This window comes from Piliocolobus tephrosceles, chromosome Y (assembly GCF_002776525.5).
Source record: "Piliocolobus tephrosceles isolate RC106 chromosome Y, ASM277652v3, whole genome shotgun sequence".
NCBI classification, from domain to species: domain Eukaryota; kingdom Metazoa; phylum Chordata; class Mammalia; order Primates; family Cercopithecidae; genus Piliocolobus; species Piliocolobus tephrosceles.
The window spans coordinates 1,615,874-1,640,003 of record NC_045456.1 but is presented as its reverse complement, the minus strand read 5'-3'; the positions used below and the strand labels follow the sequence as shown (position 1 = coordinate 1,640,003).

At 36.6% G+C, this 24,130-nt stretch overlaps 1 protein-coding gene across 2 annotated transcripts in view; it reads left to right on the top strand.

The window, feature by feature from the left end:
• MBTPS2 (membrane bound transcription factor peptidase, site 2) overlaps positions 1-24,130 on the top strand; it is a 59,151-nt gene that overhangs the window by 25,877 nt on the left and 9,144 nt on the right. Inside the window, exons 6-11 of one of the 2 annotated variants that reach the window (XM_026451879.1) lie at positions 3,964-4,082; positions 4,992-5,172; positions 13,452-13,546; positions 13,911-14,106; positions 16,323-16,398; positions 17,852-18,070. In XM_026451879.1, the coding sequence (XP_026307664.1) occupies positions 3,964-4,082; positions 4,992-5,172; positions 13,452-13,546; positions 13,911-14,106; positions 16,323-16,398; positions 17,852-18,070 (886 nt within the window). Of the gene's footprint in view, positions 1-3,963; positions 4,083-4,991; positions 5,173-13,451; positions 13,547-13,910; positions 14,107-16,322; positions 16,399-17,851; positions 20,830-24,130 lie in introns of those variants that run through there. The other variant, XM_026451880.1, reaches the window with a different exon arrangement.

Here is a 24,130-nt window from a genome sequence, read left to right as displayed (position 1 = left end):
GATATGATATCGCCCTGTCACCCAGGCTGGAGGGCAGTGGTATAATCACGGCTCACTGTAGCCTCGACCTCCTGGGTTCAAGTGATCATCCTGCTTCTCAGTCTCCCAAGTAGCTGACACCACAGGCGTATACCACCACACCCAGCTAATTTTGTATTTTTTGTAGGGAGGCGAGTCTTGCCATGTTGCCCAGTCTGGTCTCGAACTCCTGGGTTCAAGAGATCCACCCACCTTGGTCTCCCAAAGTGCTGGGATTACAGGCATGAGCTAGAGCTACCACACCGGGCTCTTTCTTTCTTTCTTTCTTTCTTTCTTTCTTTCTTTCTTTCTTTCTTTCTTTCTTTCTTTCTTTCTTTCTTTCTTTTTTAATAAAAAAATAACAATGAAATGCATACTGATTTTGAAAAGAAAAGGCCACTAAACATCTGTCTGAAATTTGGTGGGGGAAAAAAGAGAGATGAGATGAGATACTTCCTGAGCACATTGTAAATGAAGGTGTTTTAATTTTGAATTATGGTATGAAGAATTTTTAGAAGAGGGATTAAACAATACCTGCTATCTGGTCCCAAGTAAAGAGTAGATTGCTTAAAAAAAAATTATCTATGCTTTGTTGCTAAAAATTCCTTTAAATAGTAGAAGTAAAATTTGACCATTCTGGTTCCATACTTAAATGTTTTTAAATCCTTCTTAAATATTGAAAACCCTGTTCTTATTTGTATAAACCAGTTGTAAGTTTATTTGAGGGCAAAGTAAAAAACACTGGTGACTATAAAAATGATGCTGTGATTAGAGTAAGCTGGAATGTAAACTTAGAACACAGTGTAAGCCTTGCCAAATTGATAGTTTACATTCTTTCAGCTATAACTACTGTGGGTTATTAAGGAATAGTAAGTTGTTATTTTACCTATTCAGTCATCTGGTGACCTGTAAATCATTTCTGTGTGTTTAGAGAATTAAGGTAGTTGGTTTTTTTTTATTATTATTATTATTATTTGCAAACCACACTAAGCATAAGTAGGGCTTGACTGGGGTAATCCTTAGCCCCCGCTTAATAATAATCACCAGCTTCAAGTCTATGTGTACCTTGCTGCCTTGATCACAACTATAGATTTTCTTCTCCTTTGAACCATGATTTTTTTTTTTTTTTTTTTTTTTTGAGACAGAGTATCTCTGTGTCACCCAGGCTGGTCTCAAGTAATCTGCCCACCTCGGCTTCCCAAAATGCTGGAATTATAGGCAGGAGCCACCGTGCCCAGCCCCATGATATTTTTAAACCCTGAGTCACCCATATTCTGATTTTTCTACTGTTGCCCCAGTCTCACTGCTTAGTATATAAACCAGAATAAAATTTGTCCTCAATTCCATCTAAGTCCTACTGTTGCTTGGTTATTCTTTTATTAAAATGATGAAGAAAGCAAAAGAAGGCATTCCATCACAACTATTTAAAAGTGTTCTAGAAGTTATAGTCATTGCCCTAAGATCAAACAGGAGGGAAAAGATGAGGTATGAATGTTGGAGGAGATAAATGATTATTATTAGCAAATAATGGAAAATCCAAGAGAATAAAGACTAAGACATCCTAAATGGAAAGTTCAGTTTGCTGGTTGATTACAAAGTAAATATACAAAAATAAATGTAGTGTTCCTGTGTATCTGAAAGAAACAGATCATATAATAGGAAGAAAAGATCTCATTCAGAAAGTAATGTGACATATAAAAAAATTAAAAACTAACATTTTTAAAGAAGTATGCAGGGCCTATATAAACTACAAATCTGTACTGAGAGATATAGAAGATTTCAGTAAACAGAGATGTCATGTTCCTATGTCAGAAATGTAAAAGTGTGGATTTACCCCTAGTTATTGCAGTCATTGTAGTGACATTATAAATCCTAATGTGGGCCAGGTGTAGTGGCTCACACCTGTAATCCTAGAGCTTTGGGAGGCCGAGGTGGGTGGATCACTTAAGGTCAGGAGTTCAAAACCAGCCTGGTCAATATGGCGAAACCCTGTCTCTACTAAAAATGCAAAAAAAATAGCCGGGTGCTGTGGTGGGCGCCTGTAATCCCAGCTACTCGGGAGGCTGAGGCAGGCGAATCGCTTGAACCCAGGAGGCTGAGGTTGCAGTGAGCTGTGATCTCGCCACAAGACTCCAGAGTGAGAGACAGAGCAAAAAAAAAAAAAAAAAAAGAAAAAGAAAAAAATCCTAATTAGAATATTTGGTGGTTCTCAAAATGATTCTCAAACTTGTTGGAAAGGATAAAGGGAGAATAACCAAAATAAACAAATTGAAAGTATTTATTTACTAAATACTGAAATATTACTACCAGCAACAGCTTTATTGTCACTGGAATAGTGGAAAAGAATGGAAAATCCAGAAGCAAGCCAAAGAATAGATGAAAATGTAGTGTAAATTAAAAGTTGCATTTAATTTAGTAGGGAAAGGATGCACTGCTTAGTAATTATTAGCTAAACATTTGAATAAAATTAGTTATATGTGTCAGTCACACCATACACAAAAATAAATTACAAATGGTAAAAGATTTAAATATAAAAATCACACACATACACAAAAATGAATTCCAAATGGTAAGAGATTTAAATGTAAAAATAAAACTGTTTAAACCATCCTTCCCCACAAAAGGAGTGATTACTTACATAATGTTAGGGGTGAGAAAGTCTTCCTTTGCACAGCTGCAAAGGTTGAATATACAATGGAAAAGATTCGTGAATTTGACTACCTAAATTTTAGGGGGTTTTATTTATTTATTTATTTATTTATTTATTTATTTATTTATTTATTTATTTTTGAGATGGAGTCTCGCTCTATCGCCCAGGCGGGAGTGCAGTGGCCCGATCTCGGCTCACTGCAAGCTCCGCCTCCAGGGTTCACGCCATTCTCCTGCCTCAGCCTCCTGAGTAGCTGGAACTACAGGCGCCCACCAACACGCCCAGCTAATTTTTTTGTACTTTTTTAGTAGAGACGGGGTTTCACCGTGTTAGCCAGGATGGTCCTGATCTCCTAACCTCGTGATCCACCTGCCTCGGCCTCCCAAAGTGTTGGGATTACAGGCGTGAGCCACCGCGCCCGGCCAATTTTAGGGTTTACAAAAAAAATAAATAAATAAAGACAGTTTTCTTTTTTTTTTTTTTTTGAGACGGAGTCCCACTCTGTCACCCAGGCTGGAGCGCAGTGGCATGATCTCAGCTCACTGTAGCCTCCACTTCCCAGGTTCAAGCAATTATCCAACCTCAGCCTCCCGAGTAACTGAGAATACAGACGGACGCCACCATGCCTGGCTAATTTTTTTGTATTTTTAGTAGAGACGGGGTTTCGCCATGTTGGCCAAGCTGATCTTGATCTCCTGACCTCGTGATCCGCCCGCCTCGGCCTCCCAAAGTGCTGGGATTACAGGCGTGAACCACCGCGTCTGGCCGACAGTTTTCTTACGGTTTGTTGCTTTATAGTCTGTGACGTGATGTAAAACACATGCTCAGTTTGTTCCACCAATATTATTCTGCATAATAGTTTAATTCTTAAAACAACCTCCTTTTTCCAAGTACCATTTGAGTTTCTGTACCCCTGTTTAGCAAGAATGTTTTTATTTGAATGTATTTGAGGTTTCTTTCAAAGATCACAAATATGTTTAAATTAGTGATATATACATTTTCTGAAAAGAGAGTATAGTTAGTGGAAGATACTAGTTCTATCAGTATCAAATCATGTTAGCATGTGGTCTTCCTAGTGTGGTATTAACATGCCCGTTTTAGATTTCAGTATCTGAAATGAAAGTAACTAATAATTGAACATCTGTCTGCTCTACTAATAAGTAGATATTTTTGCCTCATTGCTTCTTCTGATCACTTTATTAATTTATCAGAATGCCCAAGTGTTGTGAGGTCCACCTACTTATTTCATTCCTGCCCCTGGTTGAGCTTATTGCTTTTTTTTCCTCTCTTTCCAGGTATCTGGCATAATTTTGTCCTTGCACTCTTGGGTATTTTAGCTCTCGTTCTCCTCCCAGTAATTCTCTTGCCATTTTACTACACTGGAGTTGGGGTGCTCATCACTGAAGTTGCTGAGGTAAATAATGGATTACTCAGGGCATTCTTTCATCAGAGGTTGTGATGTAATACTTAGCATCTAATCAGAAACTTTTATTCAAGATCTCCTCATATACAAAATGCTTGGTTTCTTCTGAAGAAATTACTGTAATCCTTTCAATTCTAGCAAATAATGTTGGGAAACACATTGGTTTTTTTAAAGTTTCATGAAAATTGTTTTTGTCCTGATGCTGTACTTAAGAAGATAGTATCAAGATTCTCTACCTGTAGTTTATTGGTAAAATGCATCATTTACCTTTACTGTTTATTTTTATATCTGCTTTTGAGTCAAATGTCTTTACGCCTCCTAAGTACTAAGAAAGATGAAACCTAGGCTGTCCAGCTGCAACATTTCATAGGAGTTTAAGTTAACGTCTTCAACTCTGTATTTCACTCCCTTAGACAATAACTGCTATGATGGCATCAAATCTATTCAGACATTAGAAAGAGGAAAATTACCTTTGTGAGCAGTTGGCTTACATATACATTGTACTGATGGTATTGTCTGTATATTTGGGATATGTAAGGACGTGTCTTATTGTTTTATGTGTTAAGGATATAGGAAAGGCAAGACAGTCTGATGATACGTTCACCAAAAAAAATTTTAATTGGCAGTTTGGGGAAAAAATTTATCATTTTAGTCTTAACAGTCAGCAAGTCGGCTTTTTTTCACTTGTGAAAAATTCAAAATCTTGGAGAATTTGGGAAAAGCAACTATAATTGTTGGGTTTTATTTTAATTTTCTAGGACTATGTCTTGAATTCAAAGCTGAATTATTTTCTGCATTCAAAATATTCTACTTAATTAACTCAGTGTCTTTATTATTTGCTCAGATTAATTATAGCTTGTCTTCATGCATTATCTGATTTGGTTTTACCCTCTTCCCAAGGACTCTCCTGCCATTGGACCCAGAGGCCTTTTTGTGGGAGACCTTGTCACCCATCTACAGGATTGTCCTGTTACTAATGTGCAAGATTGGAATGAATGTTTAGATACCATCGCCTATGAGCCCCAAATTGGTTACTGTATAAGTGCATCAACTTTACAACAGTTAAGTTTCCCAGTTAGAGGTGTGTATTTTCCTCAATATAATATAATGCTTCAAGCACCAGTACCTGCCATTCACTAATCCTTAGACCATGTCTATAGATTTATTCTGTTCTAATTTGTTTAAAGCAAATCAGTAAAGTAAATAGGTTCAAACTAATAGACATTTTTCTTGGTAAGTTGGATGCTAATATGTATGTTTCCTTTATTATATATTGTTAAACTTTTTTATTTTATTTTTAGAAAATAATACTAAATTTAGTAATACTAAATACTAAATAATATTTTTAGAAAATAATAACTAAATTATTTTCATAATGTCATATTTGACTTTTAGGACTCTAATATTTTCTGCTTTCAAAACACTTGTATTAAATCATAGCCAGGCACAGTGGCTCAAGCCTGTAATCCCAGCACTTTGGGAGGCTGAGGCAGGCGGATCATCTGAGGTCAGGAGTTCATGACCAGCCTGGCCAACATGGTGAAACCCCATCTCTATTAAAAATACAAAAATTAGCAGGGCATGGTGACAGGCTCCTGTAATTTCAGCTGCTCGGGAGTCTGAGGCAGGAGAATCGCTTGGACCCAGGAGATGGAGGTTGTGGTGAGCCAAAATCAGGACATGGAAAGAGACTCTGTCTCAAAAAAAAAAAAAAATCAGCATTCAAGGTCCATCATAACCAATTAACTAATTCCAATAATTAAATACTCCCAATATAATATTATCTTTATAGTGTGTAGATATATTATAGTACTTTAAACTTTTATAACTGAAAAAGGGAATATAAAGAATAAGAACCAGTTCTACTTTGCATAAGCTTATGTCAGAACAGATAAACAATGATAGTTAACTAAATATATAAAAATCAAAGCATAAACATTCTGTATTAATATATTGTTAGCCCAACACAGACATGCAATAAGGAAAGATTAAAAGAAATAAAAAGGAACTTGGCAAACAAAAAACCCCATCTGGGATTTAGAAAAAATTCCCTTACTTCTTAAGAATTCCCTTAATACTTAAACAGTTCTAGTGGTAGCTGTGTGGATGTTGGCATGTCTGAATCTATCTGGGATAGAGTTATTTTATGTATTTTATGTGGCAGGCATCCTAAGGAAGTTATCTTGGCTTCCAAAAATACCCTGTGAAGTCAGATATGTTGCTCTGTGCAGCAGATGACAGAGCTGAAGCAAGTTTCTTCTCGAATCCTGCCAAACTTATTTTGAGTTATTTTAGCTCTGAAAAATCAGCTTCCCAATTTTTTGTACAAAATCAGCTTCCCAATTCTTTGTACAAAATCAGCTTCCCAATTCTTTACACAAAATTGTTTATACAAAATTGAAGGTGTTAGAAAATAGAAATTATGCTCACAGACTATATCTTTAAGTGAAAAAACATCCTGATACTTGTCCACATCTATTGGTGTAGGGAAATATGATTAATAATCAAGAATAGTTTTAGTAAAGTACTGTGTGCAACGCAGGCAAAGTAGTAAGAACTGATTTTTTTTTAAAGTTTTAAAATTTACTCTTCCATGTATAATCCATTTGTAAGAATTTTTTTATTATCAAAAATGTTTAGACACAACGGAGAATAGTATAAACAAGCCCACATGTATCTTTCTGCCAACTTCAGCAATTATTAACATTTTGCCCATTTTTTCATCTAAGCAGTCTACTTTTAGGGGAAGTGTTTTAAAGTACATCCCAGGCATCCTATCATTTCATCCATAATCTTCAGCCTGCCTTTAACTGATGATGACTCATTAAACATGACCATCATACTGTTTTAATTCCTAACAAAATAACAGTAATTTCTGATATCTACTTGGTATTCAGTTATTTCTAATTCTTTTCATTATAGTTGATTTAAATTAGTTAGGAGGTCTTCTAAGACTTTTTAAATTTGTAACAATTCCCCTTGACCTGTTTTTGAAAGGTTATTTTTTTGTTGAAGAAACTGAGTCATTTGTTTTGTTGTATTTCCTATATTCTGGGTTTTTCTGGTTATAGCTTATCCTCATGATGTCATTAACTTGTTCAGATGTCTTCCAATTTTCTATAAACTGTTAATTAGGTCCACGGCCTTGATTAGATTCAGAATCCTTTTTTTTGTTTGTTTGTTTGTTTGGCAAAAACACTTCATAGGTGGCGCTTGGTACTTCCTATGGCATCATATTGCATCCAGTATCTGTTGTGCTCTGTTTTAATGGTGTTAAGATTGTTCAGTGGACCAGTCTGATTATTTAAGGTTGAAATATTTATAAATTTTCCCCATTCTCAGGAGCCTCTTACCATCTTCCAAAGCTTTTAAGATGACAGAAGATTGATTATGTAATCCACAATGTGTTCTTCTTTAAAGAAATGATCCATTATTTCCCACTTCTTAAGTCCTTTATCATTTTCTTTTGGTTTCTCTAAATTTGATGTAATGTGTATTGAATTACAAAAACCAAAGTGACACACTAGTTAAATAAAGTTCTCTTCTGTAGGATTGTTTTACTTAGGATATCTGCATTTTCAGATGTTTAGAGTTTTATCCTTTTCCTATCAGACAGACTGTAAATAAAAATTTTCCCTGAAATACTCAGAAACTCTCTTCTTATTAACTGTTTGAGTATTTCACTGTTATGGATCATGTGCTACATTTTGGAGGTATTTGTTTAAATACCTAAAGCAGATATTACTCTTTCTATACTAAAATCAATCCAGAAGTAATTCTCTTTTTTTTTTTTTTTTTAGACCCTGGGCTGGTGTAGCCCAGGAGTAATTCTTCAATATCTATTTTGTCTCAGTATACATGTTTATTTTACATGATTACTATATCTGATAAATCTGTGCCTCTATTTAAGCTTACGAAAATGGAGTACGTATACTTAGCCAGTTTAAAGGAACATTAATGTCTATAAATATCACTTAAAATATATACTAGGACTGGTCCAAATGCAGTTGTGGTTACAATTAATTGATCACAACCAGTTACAGAATTCTTTGTTCCTTCTCTATTCCCACTACCTCACTTGACTAGCCTTAAAAAAAAAAAAAAAAAAAAAAAAAAACACACACTAGATTAATTTTGATGGCAGGCTTAGCCCCTGGGGCCATGGACATTTTATGGATTGATGGTTTTTTATATGTTTCTAGGTAACTTTGTTATCCTTCATTGTAAGTAGGAATGAAAGATATGGTCAAATATACCAATACAAAGTGTCCAGTGATCCAAAAGTTATTCATGTTCAATTTAGAGTAGAATTCAGTACACATAACTAAATTCTAGGAATTTATACCACTTCAGATTAATAAAGCCACCTTGGAAAGATCACACCCTGGAAGTGCTTGTAAACCATCTCCACCAATTATCTCTAGCCTCTTATTTCATACCCCGCCTCTCCCAGATGCAGTATTAGATTTAAACTCTTTGAAGATTAAACGGCCTTTTGGGGAAACTCCAAGAAGAACACTGAGTGAGGGCTTGGAGCCCTTTGTACCTGGAATAGATCTCTGGTCTTACTCTGGGTCAGAACAGAAAAACATATACTCTTCCCCCATTCATACTGAAGCCTCTGCTTTTAGGGTTGCTGGCTGTCCATACACCACTCAGTGATTTAAATAGAACTGAAAGTTACAGACAATAACTAGTATGACTCTTTTGGGGGACTATTTTCCTAACAAGTACTTTGCATCTTCACTCTTTATTTTCAAGGGAGGCACTCCTTATTTCATATATGCATAAAGCTAAATTCCTTTTTGATGAAAGCATTGTCTTGAGTAAGAAAGGCTGTCCTTAGCAAGTCCACCATTTGAACTACATTTTAAGAAGCACGAGACAGAATGCTAAGGCAACTCTGCTTAAAGTGAAGCTGTGAGCCCAGACTCAGGCATCCACCCTGAACACTTTACATTCCTATTCAAAGGAGGTGAGGGTTTATGCCCTTACCTGCCTGGCAACAGAAATATTAAACTGTCTTACATATCTTTAACTGGAGTGAGAGAAGACCCTTCTTGACCCAGTTTAAGATAATAAAAGGAAAACTGGGAATCTTTTCAACAAACTTTGAGAACTCAGATTGTTTTTATGCCCAAATTGCTCTATTTTTTTTTAAATATTAAAATTGAAAGAGTAAGAGTGTGTATATAAGTATGTATGTGTGTGTCTCTGTGTGTGTGTGTGTGTGTGTGTGTGTATGTGTGTTTTTTTTTTTTTTTTTTTGAGATGGAGTCTCACTCTGTCGCCCAGGCTGGAGTGCAGTGGCGTGATCTCGGCTCACAGCAACCTCTGCCTCCCTGGTTCAAGCGATTCTCATGCCTCAGCGTCCCGAGTAGCTGGGATTACAGGTGTATGCCACCAAGCCCGGCTAATTTTTTTGTATTTTTTTAGTAGAGACGAGGTTTCACCATGTTGGCCAGGCTGTTTTCAAACTCCTGACCTCAGGTGATTTCAAACTCCTGACCAGGCTGTTTTCAAATTCCTGACCTGGGTGAGCCACCGCACCCAGCCTCGTGTGTGTGTGTGTGTGTGTGTGTGTGTGTGTGTGTGTGTGTGTGTTTCATTTAACTACTTGTTACTAGGCAGTGATGGCATAAAGTCAGCAATAGAACTGAGAATAAATAGGCTTGCTTCCCTGTGTTGGAGCCCTAGCTATGTGTTATATATTTGATAAGCTAGGGTAAGAAAATTATTCAGTTCATGTTAGAGATATAGAAAATGGTAGGCACTGTGAACTAGAAATTGAAAAAATCTCTTCTCCCCAGCTTTATTCCACAGTTACCTCTGGTCTAGACCATTCTTTGTAGACTGGACTATTTCCGTGCCTATTATTAGGGCTCATCTTAGGGTACATGCAAAATATACGAGTTCTCCCTGTAGTAACATTATAAAACTTTTCTGGCCTTAAATATTTCTGATTATCTCCCATACTGGGGATTTTTAAGGACAATTTTAATCTTCTAGAGTTAAATTGAACCCATAAATTCCCCTGGGGACATTCTATTGCAATCTGGAATATTACTTCCAAAGTAGAATTGTATTGGCCTCTCGTAATTGATAAAAACACATGAATGTAAAAATTATCTGTGTCGTACCCCCTATCTTATAGATTAAGAATCAAGTCACAGAAATTGGTTAAGTAACTTGTTCTTTATGTGACCCAGTAGAAAAGATTCTAAAATTATGTTTAAGCCTATAGCTTTTTAAGATAGCAATAGAGAAATATCAAGTTTACTTCTCACATGCAAACAAAATATTTAACTCTATTGGAAAATTATGTATGTCAGGAGGTAGTACTTAATCATGTCACGGAGGCCACAGGCATGGATTTCTGTTTTGCTTGGAATAAATGCCACGGGAAGAAAAAAACAGAGATCACAAATTGGTGGCAGCCTCCAGGCCAAATCCAGCCTTAGCAGATGTATTTGCTTTGGCTTGCCCAGTGTTTTTAAATTTTTAATTGGCTGTCAATGTTTAAACTTCAACAGGCTTCACATGAAGGTCCAGATTTCTGGTTTCTGTTGGGACAAAATGGAAGATCTGTCAATTCTGGGCCCCAAATTGAGTGGCCTGGCTGCTAACCCCCTAGAACAGGCCATGTATTTTCTAGTTCATCACAGTCCCCACCACTTTCTATTTTTTCTGCATATGATCCACTTCATTTATTTGGTACCTGCTTGGCCCATTTAAGCATTTATATTACCAAACATGCCATATCAATAGCAATAATAAATTCCTGACTTCCAATTCTGTATTCTACCCATTCCTCTAAGAAAACTTAGTAACTAAGCATCAGCTATAAACATTTTAAGATCATTACTGATACAAAGGCAAATCACGTAGAATATCATTTATGTATTCAGTGTATATTGAGTAATCCACCTTATATAAGACACTGAGAAACCTTTCCCTCAGGAAGCTCACAGTTTAGTCATAAAAACAGACCATACCCATATTATTACAGTACAAGTTTAAATTTAAGTAATGACAGGCAATACTGGGAAATGATAACAGTCTTGACTAAGAAGATGAAGGCAGGTTTCACAGCATTAGTCCTTGAACTGGCCATCAACAGTGAGTTTACTTTCAGGAGGCCGAGATGGACATGGACCTCAGCACCATAGAATAGAAGCTGGTCAAGGAACTGCCAGTAATTCAGTTTAGGAAGAGAATCATATGAGATAAGGTAGTTTAAAAGTGAGAGGGAATTAGTCTGTACTCAAGTGGGAATAGATAAGTAGAAAAATGAGGAGGAGGTAAAAATCCACGGGACTTGGCAATCTGGTCAAAGAGAACACTGAGGGTTTTAGCTTGGATTGATTTTTCTAAGGAATTCCTGAACAACTTTTTACCTTATACTTTACCATTAGGGCTGGCAAATGATTATAGGCTAGGATTTGTCTGTGCCATTAGATGCTCACAGTCTGCTTTAATATTTTAAATACTACTCCTCACTCAAAATTAAATACCCATTCAGTTATGATAAGAAAACAGAACAGGCCAGCCCAGTGGCTCATGCCTATAATCCCAGCACTTTGGGAGGCCGAGGTGGGTGGATCACTTGAAGCCAGCAGTTCGAGACCAGCCTGGCCAACATGGTGAAACCTCATTTCTACTAAAAATACAAAACTTCACTGGGCATGGTGGCACATGCCTATAATCCCAGCTACTCAGGAGGCTGAGGCGGGAGAATCACTTGAACCAGGAGGTAGAGGTTGCAGTGAGCCAAGATCACTCCAGCCTGGGCGACAGAGTAAGACTCTGTCTCAAAAATAAAATAAAATAAAATAAATAAAATAAAATAAAATAAGAAAAAAAAGAAAACAGAACAAAATTACCCATACAGCCAATCATCAGTTAGTTTCCTTTGCCTCTGTTTTTGGTTCTTTGCTATGTTTGAGCCAAGAAAGGAGAGCGACAGTGTATGGCTAAGGGAAATCCAGTATAACCAATACAAAGATGTCTTCCTCAAATGGTAGAGTGCAACAAAATGAAAAAGCTATTTAAAAACAAGCAAGCAAAAACTTTTGGCTGAAATACAAAATTTTTATAAAATTAAAATTATATTGCGTATCAACTAAGATTTTCATGCTAAGTGCTCCTGAAGGCACTCTTGTAATAGAAAAGCTTTTTGTAGTACTGAGAAACGGATAATTTGGTGCTTGAGTCTATTTTCATCAGCACATCTGAGTATGGTAGTTTATATTCAAGATTCAAATTTAATTGGTCCTTGCCACCCATCAGTTTATGCTTTACCAGTTTGATGTGTTGGAATGCAGCAAACATTCCTAAATAAATACATGAAATCATTTTTTGTCCCACCTATATAAGTGACTTACATTCCTTATTCTGCTCCCAATACCAGTAAAGCAGTCCATGAAAGAACTTTAAAAAATAAGTAAGCCAGGCGCAATAGCTCACGCCTGTAATCCCAGCACTTTGGGAGGCTGAGGTGGGCAGATCACTTGAGGTCAGGAGCTCTAGACCAGCCTGGCCAACATGGTGAAACCCCATCTCCACTGAAAATACAAAAATTAGCCAGGTGTGTTGGTGCATGCCTGTAGTCCCAGCTACTCAGGAGGCTGAGGCAGGAGAATTGCTTAAGCCCAGGAGGTAGAGGTTTCAGTGAGCAGAGATCGTGCCACTGCACTCCAGCCTGGGAGTCAGAGCGAGACTCTAAATAAATAGATAGATAGATAGATAGATAGATAGATAGATAGATAGATAGATAGATAAATGGAATAGCAGTTGCCCCATTGCTGTTGTCTTCCAAAAATGGTAACTGGATTACTGGTGTACATGCAGGTATGTGCACATCTGTCGGTCAAATTGGGCATCCCTGGTTCTCTAGGGGGAGCCCCAAAGTAAGCCTGGGGTAGAATAGGTATTTGGATATAATGGGGATGTCTTGGGCATCCTCTGGCCACCTCTGTTTACCAGCACCACAGTACAGGGGTTCAGAAGTAATGTTGGATCATTGGCATTCAGGCACATAATAGTAGTTCATTAAATGTTTGTGCTTGACCAGCCGGACTTATTATTGTGAAACTTACTGAGGTACTGCAACTCTGGCTTTATGGGTAGGTCAGTTTATATGAGGACAACTAACCTAGGGTAACTGCTGCTTCTTGATTTAAAATTGAATGGATCTCTTTTGGTAATGTAAAATCAAACTGCAGCAAGTAGCCCTTAAGTTGAACTCTGAATTATACAGTTGCTTCTAAATAAAGTAAAAATATGCCATTTTACTTATTCTTTTTGTCACAAATGTGTTTTTATGTAAGAGACTCTAATAAACAGTGTATTTCTCTTTAGCATACAAACGGCTAGATGGTTCAACTGAATGCTGTAACAATCACAGCCTCACAGATGTGTGCTTTTCCTACAGAAATAATTTTAATAAGCGTTTGGTAAGTTGTCCCTGAAGCAGTCTTGCTTGTCTGATGTAATTACTACTAAATAAGCATGTAGAGCTAAAATGGAATCTATGGAAACTTCTCTCTTTTGCTCTATTTGTATCATTTTATTAAAATCTCTACATTTCACATGTCACATTTCATCTGAAAATCTTTAAAAATTTATAGTGATAATATCTTATTTGACCCAAATGGGGTACTTAAATCTATTTTATAGTAGGTGCACATAAATGGCATTTCTTTTATATGAGCCTCATTCCTGATATGCTACATGGCATGAAAAACGTTGAAGGAATGTAACTTAGGTTTTTCTTAATAAATCATTTTTAATATTGACTGATTAATATTTTATTTATAGCATACATGTCTTCCTGCCCGGAAAGCAGTTGAAGCGACCCAAGTTTGCAGAACCAATAAAGATTGTACAAAAAGCTCAAGTTCAAGTTTCTGTATAATACCTTCTTTGGAAACTCACACTCGCTTAATAAAAGTAAAACACCCACCTCAAATTGATATGTTATATGTAGGACATCCTCTGCATCTTCACTACACAGGTGAGTATTTTTGTGGTAGACACTTAGAAAATCATTAAGATCACATATAGTTTCAGTAATAGAAACTCACTACAAATCCATGAATCAATACATTTATTATAAATTTGACCATTTATCAAAGTCTTGTTAACTTGTTCTTAAGCATTAAGTGAAAATTATGCAGTAGGAAGATAATCTGAATTTATAAAATAAGATGGAGCTGAATCCATGCCTATCTATGCAGAGTGACGCATTTTCCCTTCCCTACCATTTATGCCCAGGTGAAATAGGTGATCTCTCAGATGTCCTCTGAGAGTTTATTAAATTTATCCAAGCTCCCCAAAACAGTGGCAAGAGCAACATACCCTAGAGAATACCAAGATGCATGGGGATGTAACTATAATTTGTGTGTGACACATGACTTTCATATGAATATACTTTCAAAACTGGTCCAACATAATCATTTTAGCAGTGGCAGCATCATTAGACTAAGTTATTTATGGCTAAAGATCACATAGTCTAACTCATTTTGTTGTAGAAGATTTTTTAAATAGTTTACCATGCAATTTACCCATTAAAGTTTACAATTCGGTGGGGTTTTGTTTGTTTGTTTTTGTTTTGTTTTGAGACAGATTCTCACTCTGTCGCCTAGACTGGAATGCAGTGGCTCAATCTTGGCTCACTGCAACCTCCATACCCCGGACTCAAGTGATCCTCTCACCTTAGCCTCCCAAGTAGCTGGGACTACAGACGTGTGCCACCATGCTGGGCTAATTTTTTGGGTTTTGTAGAGACGGAGTCTCACTATGTTACCCAGGCTGGTCTCAAACTCCTGTGCTCAAGCAATTCTCCCTCCTCAGGCTCCAAAAGTGCTGGGATTACAGGCGTGAGGCACTGTGCCCAGCCCAGTGGTTTTTAATATATTGAGTTGTGCAACCATCACCACAAGCTAGCTGCAGAGTATCTTCATCACCACAAAAAGAAACTCCATACCCATTAAGTACTCACTCCCTGTATCTCCCCAACACCCCCAGCCCTTGGCAATCTCTAATCTACTTTCTGTTTCTATAAATTTGCCTGTTCTGGTCATTTCATATAAATGGAATATTTTATGACTAGCTTCTTTGATGTAGCTTAATGTTTTCAAAGTTTATCTGTGTTGTGGCGTGAATTAGTACTTCATGCTTTTTAAGGCCAAATGATATTCCTTGGTATGGATAGACCACATTTTCTTTATTCATTCATAGTTAATGGATATGTGGGTTTTATGTTCCTTTTTTTTTTTTTTTTTTTTTTTTTTTGAGACGGAGTTTTGCTCTTGTTGCCCAGCCTGGAGTGCAATGGCGCAGTCTCGGCTCACTGCAGCCTCTGCCTCCCAGGTTCAAGCAATTCTCCTGCCTCAGCCTCCGGAGTAGCTGGGATTACAGGTGCCCACCACCATGCCCAGCTAATGTTTGGTATTTTTGGTAGAGACAGAGTTTCACCATATTGGTCAGGCTGATCTCGAACTCCTGACCTCAGGTGATCTGCCCGCCTTGGTCTCCCAAAGTGCTGGGATTACAGGCATGAGACACCACGCCTGGCCTATGTCACTCTTTAAAAGACTCTCTCATTGCTCCATAGTCATATCCTGAGATACAACTGCGGTCATTTTTCTTATCAGTTTGACACTAAATGACTCTAGACTGCAACTATTAAATAAAATCTCAATAAATGAATAAATGTCCCTAGTGGGGGTCATTCAGAAATGTGTACTATGAGTTCTGACTAATTGCAGGATAGTTTTAAAATGTTTTGAACAAAAACGGGATTATGGAATCCACAGAGTAGATGAGACTTTAAATTCCCTCATCTTAATCCTTGGTTTAGCCATGAAGGAAAAAAAAGACCTGAAAGAGGTTAAGTAGCATAATAGTAGGAGTAAATATAATTTTAAGGTTATACCACTTTGAAAGGGTAAGGACTCTTAATGTAAATTTCTTACTCTCGCCTCAAAATGTAAGTACACACTGGGACGTGTTTTTTCATTCTGCTGTTTTTATTAGATATTCTGGAAGTATTGACTGCTTTTATATGTGAGGTACATAGCCTGCATATGTTTAGGAAGGGCTTTTTAGGAGGGGCTTTCTCAATCAATTTAATCTGCTAGCCCAATTTTTAACCATATGGTAGAATTCATAATGCTGTTGCTTCTCTGGTATGAATAATATTTATTATTCCTTATTTTTCTTTTTCAGTGAGCATCACCAGTTTTATCCCACGTTTTAACTTTCTAAGCATAGATCTGCCAGTGATTGTGGAGACATTTGTCAAGTATCCTTTCTGGTGTGAAACATGTTTTAAAAGTGTGTTACTTGGATCTTTATCAATTTTACCTTGAATAGAGCATTACAAGTATAGACCTCACAAGTATCACTTAATTGCTAATAACTGAACAAGAGTCTCGAAAGTTGAAAAAGATCAGATTGTACCCAGGAGGGAAGAAGTCAGAGGAGAAAGATTAATCAGAGTGAGAAAGGTTTAGATGTAGAAGGGAAAGAACCCAGAATACAAATTGAGAATTGAATTTACAGGTCTAAAATGTTTTAGTGAGTTTATAAAGGATGGAAGCTTCAGTTACTTCTGAGGTGATGAATTCTGCCCCATCTGAGCCTGTTAGTTCTGACCAAATAGAGGATGTAATTGCATAACCAGGAATTATGTAAATCCCAGGGAGGAATGCACAAGAAAGATCAAGCTGGTTTCAACTACTAAGATAGCAATTCAGAGGGCCAAATCTCATGTGGTCTTTAGCATATTATGATTGCACATAAAAGATGAATTTTTTCATATTAATTATTATGCAGAATTGAATTACTGGAAAGTTATGGGAGGGTTCTTTAATTTTGTCGCTTTTAAATTTTTTAATGTCTTTCCTCAATTATTTAAATTTAAAAAAAGAAATGGAAAACAAGTGAGCAGTTATTTTTTTAAAATGTGTATAATTAAGATTGTGGCCAGGCGCAGTGGCTCACACCTGTAATCCTAGCACTTTGGGAGGCTAAGGCAGGTGGATCACCTGAGGTCAGGAGTTCCAGACCAGCGTGACCAATATGGCAAAACCCCATCTCTACTAAAAACAGAAAAATTATCTGGGCGTCTTGGCATGCACCTGTAGTCCCAGCTACTCGGGAGGTTGAGACAGGAGAATCGCTTGAACCCAGGAGGTGGAGGTTGCAGTGAGCTGAGATTGCTCCACTGCACTACAGCCTGGGCGACAGAGCTAGAATCCATCTCAAAAAAAAAAAAGATTTTACTTTATAGACTATGCAGCTTTGTTACAAGAGACTTATGCTATAACCTTATAGATGGTAGTAAAATAAAGTAGGCCTCAAGGACCAAAATCTTTGTTTCCTAATATAAAGTAATGCTTTGTAAGGCCCAAAGAGTAATTTTCCCCTTATTTCTTATTCCTTCCACATTCCTTTCCCTGTTGTATCATTAAAGGATTAGAAAGACTTAGTCTTCCTATGAGTTCATTATAGATTGGCTTAGTTTATAAGTGGTTGGCCTTTATTTTTTTAGTCAAGGTTTTTGAACTTTGAAATAATATAAACTCATTTGTTTTAAGTAGTAGAGGTCTGAGAAGGAATGGCAGAGATTTAAAGAAAGTAGAGAAGTCAAGTGTAATCTCAAATTCAGTCACAGTAAAATATCTTCTGACTCACAGAAATGTGGTTTCTACTCAGACCTCTCGCAGTTGGTTCCTTAACTGATTTTAACCCAGGTACCTGATTTCCCTCTCAGGAGCTCTGGCTATTGTTAATGCAGTACCCTGCTTTGCTTTGGATGGACAATGGATTCTAAACTCTTTCCTAGATGCCACCCTTACCTCAGTGATTGGAGACAATGATGTCAAAGATCTAATAGGGTTTTTCATCTTGCTGGGTGGCAGTGTACTTTTGGCTGCCAATGTGACCCTGGGACTCTGGATGGTTACAGCACGGTAATGTTTGCACTCATCTGACAGAATCCCTGAGTTACAGTATACAGCTATGTGGTAATATCCATTGCCATTGAAATTCTTATTTGGTATGAAATATAAAGTGTTTCCTTAAATTACATCTTAGCCAACAACCCTGAGCTCCTCCCATATCCAGAGTACCCAAACTCTGTGGTAAAAGATAAGCAGAATAAATGAAAGACATAGTCCCTGACTATATTCTAATTGAGGACTGAATGTACCCAGATGCTTGTGGAATATCTAAGCAAGTGCAAATTCATGTGATACCATTTCGTGTGATTACATATTGTGTTGAAATAGTATAAAGGAGAACAGAACTGGGTGGAATTAATTGGGAAAAACTTCTTACAAAAGCATCATTAATCAAAATTTGAAGGAGACCAGACTTTGGCCAAGTGGAAGGATGACCATTGTCTTGGCCTGTATCTCTTGTCCTTTGTCTTGTTTGAAAAGTGTTTTAAAATTTAATAGTGTATTATTTTGTGCTCTGAAAGCTGAGGTCGGATTACAATTAGTAAAATTCTATAGAAGAATCTGCTGATGTGAAAGGAAAAAATCTTTGTCAAATGATACTAAATAAATGAACAAAATAGGAAGTAGGGCCTATGATAACATGAGACATATTTTGCCCCACAAAAGTTGCATCTTTGATAAGGTATCTCTGCCCCCTCATAAAGCAGCAGTAGCTTTGACATCCACAGTGAGCTACAGGAAGCATCTCACACCAGCAGTATGTGAGCTGAGGGAGGCAGTTAGGGTTGAACCTCAGAACTAGGCCAGGTCTCCTGACAGATCACAAGGCACCCCAGAAGATCTTCAGCAGTCCTGCTTCCCATTCTCTATAGAGCTTTGAAGCTTGGAACTCTTCCAGGGTAAACATTTTCTCTTGTGCTGCTGAGGCCATCTGAGGCCTAGCTCCTGGGTTCCTGTCTCCAAGAAGCAATGACCTTAAACTCTGAGCCATACTCTGTCCTCACCAGCGGCTCCCATGTTTCTCTGTGTCAGGTTATTAAGTACTTAGTCCTTGCTTTCCGTCTCTCCCCTAAGCTACCTCTCTGGGTCCACAGAAGACTTGGTAGTATAGTGAGAATGGCTCTACGTGAGTACAAACATGGATTTGCCAGAGCTTGGGAACTGACTCTTGAGCCCAGAAGAGCCACACTTGGTTCGAGGTCTTTTGGACTGGAGATGCAGCCCTGGGAAATTTGGGAAGTCAGCAGGCCAGTGTAAAGCTGTTGGTCCTAGAAGTATATGAGCTTGCTCTTTCTTTGATGAAAAATACATGCTTCTCTCGTACACTCAGAAGTGATTAAGGGCAATAACTTACTAATAGCCAGGTATCCAACTTCTTTACTGAGTGATGTATTCTATGGGGTTACCTTTTTCAGATTATTGAGTTGCTCTGTAAGCACTAAAACTTTTTAATCATTTTTAAGAAACTTTTTAGATTGTATTACAAATTTGCCTTAACAGAAATTAGACATTGAATATAATTTTAACATTTTATTAATGACTTGGGTCATCAGTTAATAACAGTACTAAAACCATATGAATTATTGGTTTATTCCAGAAAATACAGCATTTGTTCTATGTTAGATAGTCATTTGGGATCAGAGTATATTAGCATAGTAATGCTCAGACCTGTTCAAGTAATAGAGCTTGGAGAATGCCATGAAATATATAATTAATTTGACTGCATGAACTAAGCAATTTACTAATGAAAAGGTTGTATATGTGCAAGTCAGTTTTTTAAAAACCGAGAAAAAGTTTTAATAGAGGAAATCTTATTCATTAATTTATTTTTCTGAGTGAAAAAACAAAACCCAAATCTCATTTTATTTCAGCTGCTAAACATTTTGATCTGTTGACCCATAGGATCAGGATTTGGGAACCACTTTACTAGGAAAGAGCAGATCAGTACCATTTGTGTAAAACTGGCTTCATTATGTGAGAAAGAAAATGTTATGTGTTTTCTTCTTTAGCTTGGTTGTGGGCACTTCTACAGCAAGGACCATATCATGTTCATCTTTGCATCCCTGGCACAGTGCATGAGACATAAGTACTTAATAAATGCAGTTGAATGGATAATGATTAGTGTTATTTATGGATTAGAAAAAGCATGTTTCTATTTAAGTAAGCTGTAAAAAGTATTATTGAATATTTACTGTAAATACCTGTTCACATAAAAAAATAACTTGGAAGGTCTTTGTGTCCCTGGCATGTTATCATCTTTATGGAAAGAATCCACTATGGTTTCTGTAGAGTGATTAGAAAAATGGATTATTTTGAGAATTGAAGAAAGTGTTCTTTCTGTGTTGTCACTTTGTTCAACAGTAAAACTTTATTCTCAGTGTTCCTACTCTGCATTGTTTACATTTTTGAGAGTTTTTTTTTTTTAAATCACCTACAATCTGTAAAGAATGTATATATTCTTTTCAGCATCTCAGTTTGAAAAGACATGCAGTTAAACTTGACTTTTTGATAATCGTTCTTACAGGTCATTGTCTGTTCTAACAGCAAATTGTAAACATGTGCTTCATAGATACTGTGGCTCTCAGTCATCACTTTGTCCTATGGTATTTATTGAATGTTCACATACTAATGGTGCACAGGTGTTTTTTTCTATAAATCTTCTGACTGTCCTGTAATTCATTCTTAAGCTTTAACTTGAAGATATCGTAATCGCCGGCATTTGATGTTTAGCAATAAAATAATAAATGTGTACCAGCATTTTATGTTTATCATCGTCTATGTGTTGTCTTTTTTGAACTCTTTTCTATCAAAATTGTTCCTATTACATAAAGCAAGATCTTAATCATTTTTAAATTCTTGATTCTAGAACCAGCCTTCCGTTTTCATTCATGTAATCTATACCTGAAAGTCATTGCGGGCCTTGAAAATAAGTCTTTTAAATGAGGCTCCTGTGCACTCACTACTGTCTTGGAAACGGCTGGTTTATGGATGAAGAAAGAGGACTATCATGTTTCCTTTCATTAGTGTCTGACAGAAAAGTCTGCTGTCAGTTAGGAATTCTTGAAAGAGAATGTTTTAACTATGGCATTTGGTTCTTTTTGACCTTTTGCCCTAGCGCTTCCTCCCATACTCTCTCTCTTTCTCTCTCTCTCTCTCTCTTTCTGTCTCTCTCTCTCTCTCTCCCTCTCTCTGGTACTAAGGGCCAGATAAAATAGGCTAGGAATGTAGCCCAGTTTTTGACTGGTTAGCCTCATTCCACTAATTCTTGCCTCTGATCCCATTACACTACAGTTAAGAGCCACAAGACTAGATGACTGATTAAGCCACTTTTTTAACAGCTTTATTGAGATATAATTAAATACTATCAAATTCTCCCTTTATGTGTTAACTTTAAAGTATTCAATTCCATGTAAACTATTTTTCTCTTAATGTCCAATCAAACAGTATGCATATGCTTTCGTATAATCTAACCTTTTGAGTAAATGTACATGTGATAAAAGACTGGGAGGGAAAAATGTGTTTTAGTTATTTCACAACTATTTTAACTCTGGAATGGTTTTCAGCAACATAATAGAGTTGAATAAGTTATTTTTAAGCATGTAAATATACTTTCTTTGAGACAATAAGCCTTTTTAATCAGTGCATTTGCAAGCTACAGTGCATTTGAAAGCTACTCCTTGCTACAGCAAGAGTACTACTAATTTGAATAATCCATTGTATATTTTATCAGACCATGACATATGAATTCAATGAAAGGAAACCCCTCTGTTTCAGAACTCAGGGCTACAATAAGTTATACTCGGGGTGGAGGTAGGAAAAAAATGGCTAATTACGAAGCAGGTTATATTGTGTAATTTAATTTTCCATTAAAGGGAGGAAAAAACACCCATATATGTTAGTTTTATTTAGCTAAAGATTGATGGATAGTCAATAATTGTCCCTTCTTATTTACTGAATGCTTCTCAAACTTTTCTACTGACATGCTCCTGATACTGTAGAGGAGGGAAAACCTAGAAGGATCTAAGAGTAGAACCCTGTAATTGACTCTCCACAGTATAAAATTGAACTCTCACTTTATCTTAAATTTAGCATCCTATTAATCTAATCAAGCATTCTAAAGCCAATTCTCTTAAAGATATGGAACTCTAAACTGTAAAAGAATTAGACTAAGAATATTAAGAATTTCTTCATTTCTAAAACACATTCTGGTTTGTAGACTAGTGACAGTCTATGGTAGTATTTTTGTCCATCCAAAGTGAAATGAGAAAAATAAAGATCGTGTATATTGTCTTTAATTACAAAGTAAACATAATGTATGTGTAATGTTATAAGGCTTCCTGCTGCCCTTTATGAAAGAGCCCCCCTTTATATGGAGTATGGAAACACATACTTGGTTTCCCTTAGCACTGCTAGATTGCCCTCCAAAAATGTCTTTTTGTAACTGACCCTCTTATTGGCAAGGCATGAAGGTTCCATGTTTGCCCACACCCTTGCCTCCACCTGAATTATCTGACTTCCATGTTCTGACAAATCTGTTGGGTTTAAAATGACATTTCAAAAAAAGATAACATTTCATTTTAATTTGCGTTTCTTAGATTATTAATAGAGTTGCACATTCATATACTTGTTTAGCCCTTTGGGTTTTTCATTCTGCCACTTGCTTATTGATATCCTTTGCCCAGTTTTCTATTGTGTGTCCTAAATTTTTCTGTTTGATCCATAGAAATTTCTTGTATATTCTTGATTGGAGGTCAACAAATTATGGCCTGCAGGCCAAATCTTGCTCACTACCAATTTTTGTAAATAAACTTTTATTGTGTTTTATTGGAACACATTCATTCATGTATTCGATGGCTGCTTTTGTGCTATAATGGCTGAGTTGAGCAGATGCAACAGAGATCATATAACCAAAAGCCTAAAATATTTGCTATGTTTTACAAATACTCAGAACAACCTATGTTCCAGATATCAGTCTGCTTGCAGAGCAACCCGAGTCCTAGATATCAATCTCTTGTCCATTGTAGATGCTACAAATAATTTTTCCCAGTTTCCCATAAATTTTATTTATGAGGTTGTTTGTTGAACAATGATCTTTAGTTTAATATAGTAAGATCCATTAATCTCTTGAGTTATTGTTTGTGTTTTGTAGGTCTTATTGAAAAAGTCCTGTCCCAGGGTCCCAACAGTATTCTCTTACATTTTCTTCTACTTGCTTTAAAGTTGTACTTTTATGATGAGATCTTTAACTTCTGGAACATATGATATGAGGTAGGGAATCAAGATTTATTTTTCTATATAGACTTAAATATCCTTAAAATAAACATCATAGTATTTTCCTTTTTAAGACTATTATATAAAACAGCTTACATAAAGTGGTTAATATGGTGCCTGGGATGCTCAAGTCATTACTGGTATTTTGAACTTAATGACTTCTTTTCAGAATGCAGGAAGGATTAGGACTTAATTTGCACTGAGATCTCAGTCTGTACTGGTGTTAGATATTGCCTCCTTTTGATATGCCTTCTAGGCTTCCAGTGCCTTCAAGCTGGTTCTGATTGTCCAGAGTTTCTTCCAGGCCTTGGATCTTTTAAGCATTTCTTCCCCCAATCAAAATGGACCAACAATCGCAGTATTTAAGCAAATGGCTAGGGATTTTGCTTCCTGTAACTAGTCAAAATAACCTGTGTTCACAAGTGTGTTTGCTGATAGCAACATAGGCTAGCATTTACATCTGGTCTTATGAAAACAGCATGTTAACTCAGAAGAAAGCACTATGAGAAACCAATATAGGAGAGAATTGACAATAGGATGGCCTTTGAAACCACCAAATCAGACAATAAAAAGCTTTCTACTCTGTGCATAGTCTAGGATCTTATATTTCAAAATAATCTTTTTTTTACATGTTCATTTTAATTTGCATTTTGTTGTTATTGTTAGAAAAGAGGCTAAAGTTTTAAATTTTTTTCGAGACAGGATCTTGCTCTGTCAACCAGGCTGGAGTGCAGTGGCACGATCACAGCTAAATGCAGCCTTGACCTCCTGAGCTCAAGCAATCCTCCCACCTCAGCC